At 39.0% G+C, this 1,786-nt stretch overlaps 1 protein-coding gene across 1 annotated transcript in view; it reads right to left on the bottom strand.

Moving 5' to 3' along the window:
- Positions 1-1,786, bottom strand: part of SPAG17 (sperm associated antigen 17) — a 118,082-nt gene that overhangs the window by 91,550 nt on the left and 24,746 nt on the right. Inside the window, exon 4 of the mRNA XM_029283757.1 lies at positions 819-950. Coding sequence (XP_029139590.1) covers positions 819-950 — 132 coding nt within the window. The remainder of the gene's footprint in view (positions 1-818; positions 951-1,786) is intronic.

The following is a 1,786-nucleotide window of genomic DNA, read 5'->3' as shown; positions in this document are numbered from 1 at the left end:
GAGGTCCCTTCCAACTTTATCATTATTATTATTATTATTAAAAGTCATCAAAGCCTATTCAACTAATAGATCTATCAACAAACATGTCAATTTGGAGCCAGCCTACCAACCCATAAGGAGCTGTATCAATCAAGTGAACAACCAATGATGGACCAATCACCTAGTCACTTCACACATAATGACCAGCCGATCACATGACAGGTCACATGACATGACCAACCAATCACATGACCCACCAACTACATGACCACATGAGATCAATAAAAGCGCTGAAGAACTGAAACAAGACACTTCAACCAAAATTCTGCTGAGGATATCACCTAGCCTGGTGACGAAGCATTCGGAAGCTAAACAGCAAGCTCAGAAAGCAAACCACGACCAACATCTACCATCCAAGTTACAGATATTTTCTATCATTTCTAATATTCAGATATTTTTGCTACCAGATTGCTCTGATGTTTTGCTATCGGAAATGAACTGCTGCCAAATCCTGTCCTTTATTGACCATGGCGATTTATTTTAGTTTTTTAAAAGGCTCTGTGATCAACTCATTGAAACTTTTAATCAATTCAGAGTATTAATGTATACCACATAAGCAGGAAATTTCCAGCAATGCAGGGCTACACTAAGCTTAAAGCTGTATATGTGAGGAACAATAAGAAAAAAGCACTGCAAAAAAGATTCTTTTGTCCCCCAAACTGTTTTTCTTCTGTCCCAGTAACAGTCCAAACAGATACATGTCTATTCAGAAGTAAGGGATAAAGAATGCAGTAAGATTTATTCCCAAGTAGGTCTTTATAGGCTGGAAACTAAGCTACCTTCTTTTCAGCAATCCGTCTCTGAAGATCTTTTTGTTTGATGCAAAGCATTTGATATTTAATTAATTTTCCAATCAAAGTTACAGGAAGTGTTTCCCCAGCATCCAGAATGCTTTTTGCTGTTTCTATCACCTGCAGGGAGAAACAAAATGGTAACAGCTTAAACATTTGGCTCAGTGCAAATAAAATGCAACATCAAAAAGACAGTACTACCAAAGAGGTTTGGCATCCCCCAAATCCCGTCCATGTATGTAACAAGGTAAAAAAAATGTTTTAATACTGCTGAGAAGATGCCCAACAAGAAATTGTGGCAAGAAATTCAATTGACTTTCAATGAAACAGCAGTTGAACACGATGTCAACGCTGCTAACATTGGATGTTCCTGCTTTGACAACTGATGAAAATGCAGCCATTTTCTCTATTCCTTTACAATGTTTTTCTTGCTTTAGAAATCAGATGCAGCAAGGGGGGGGGGTTGGAATGTAAGCTTAGCCATAACATATTGCTGTGTGGGAACCCAAGGACAAGCTGATAACAGTTTGGCGGGCTGTGGAGTTAAGGAGAAAGCCTGTGCTTTAAGCTAATTGAGGAATGTGATTTATGACAGTTTATTGGGGGTGGGAATTGCACTTTGTTACTTTGTATCAGGGGGAAGGGAATTTAGTTTTGGGGTTCAACTACGTAGTGCAGATACTTTGTTTCCCGAATAAAAGATTCTTTAAGGAAAACAATGCCTCAAAATTCTTTTGAAGGGTTTCATCTATCGGAACCATGACACACATACCATACAAGAAGCCAGAGAAAACGCGTAAGTGTCTCTCAGATAAATCCATCAGAACATCTGAGCAAAGAAAACAGCCAAAGCAGCAGGCAAACAGGAGGAAGCAATGAGATGGAATGCAGATTTCCAGACTAGCAAGAAAAGACAACAAAGTTTACTGGGACCAGCACTGCAAGTAGCTAGAAGA

The sequence above is a fragment of the Protobothrops mucrosquamatus genome, unplaced genomic scaffold, assembly GCF_001527695.2.
Source record: "Protobothrops mucrosquamatus isolate PMUCROS unplaced genomic scaffold, P.Mucros_1.0 scaffold212, whole genome shotgun sequence".
NCBI lineage: Eukaryota > Metazoa > Chordata > Lepidosauria > Squamata > Viperidae > Protobothrops > Protobothrops mucrosquamatus.
This window is presented reverse-complemented; position numbering and strand designations above follow the sequence as displayed.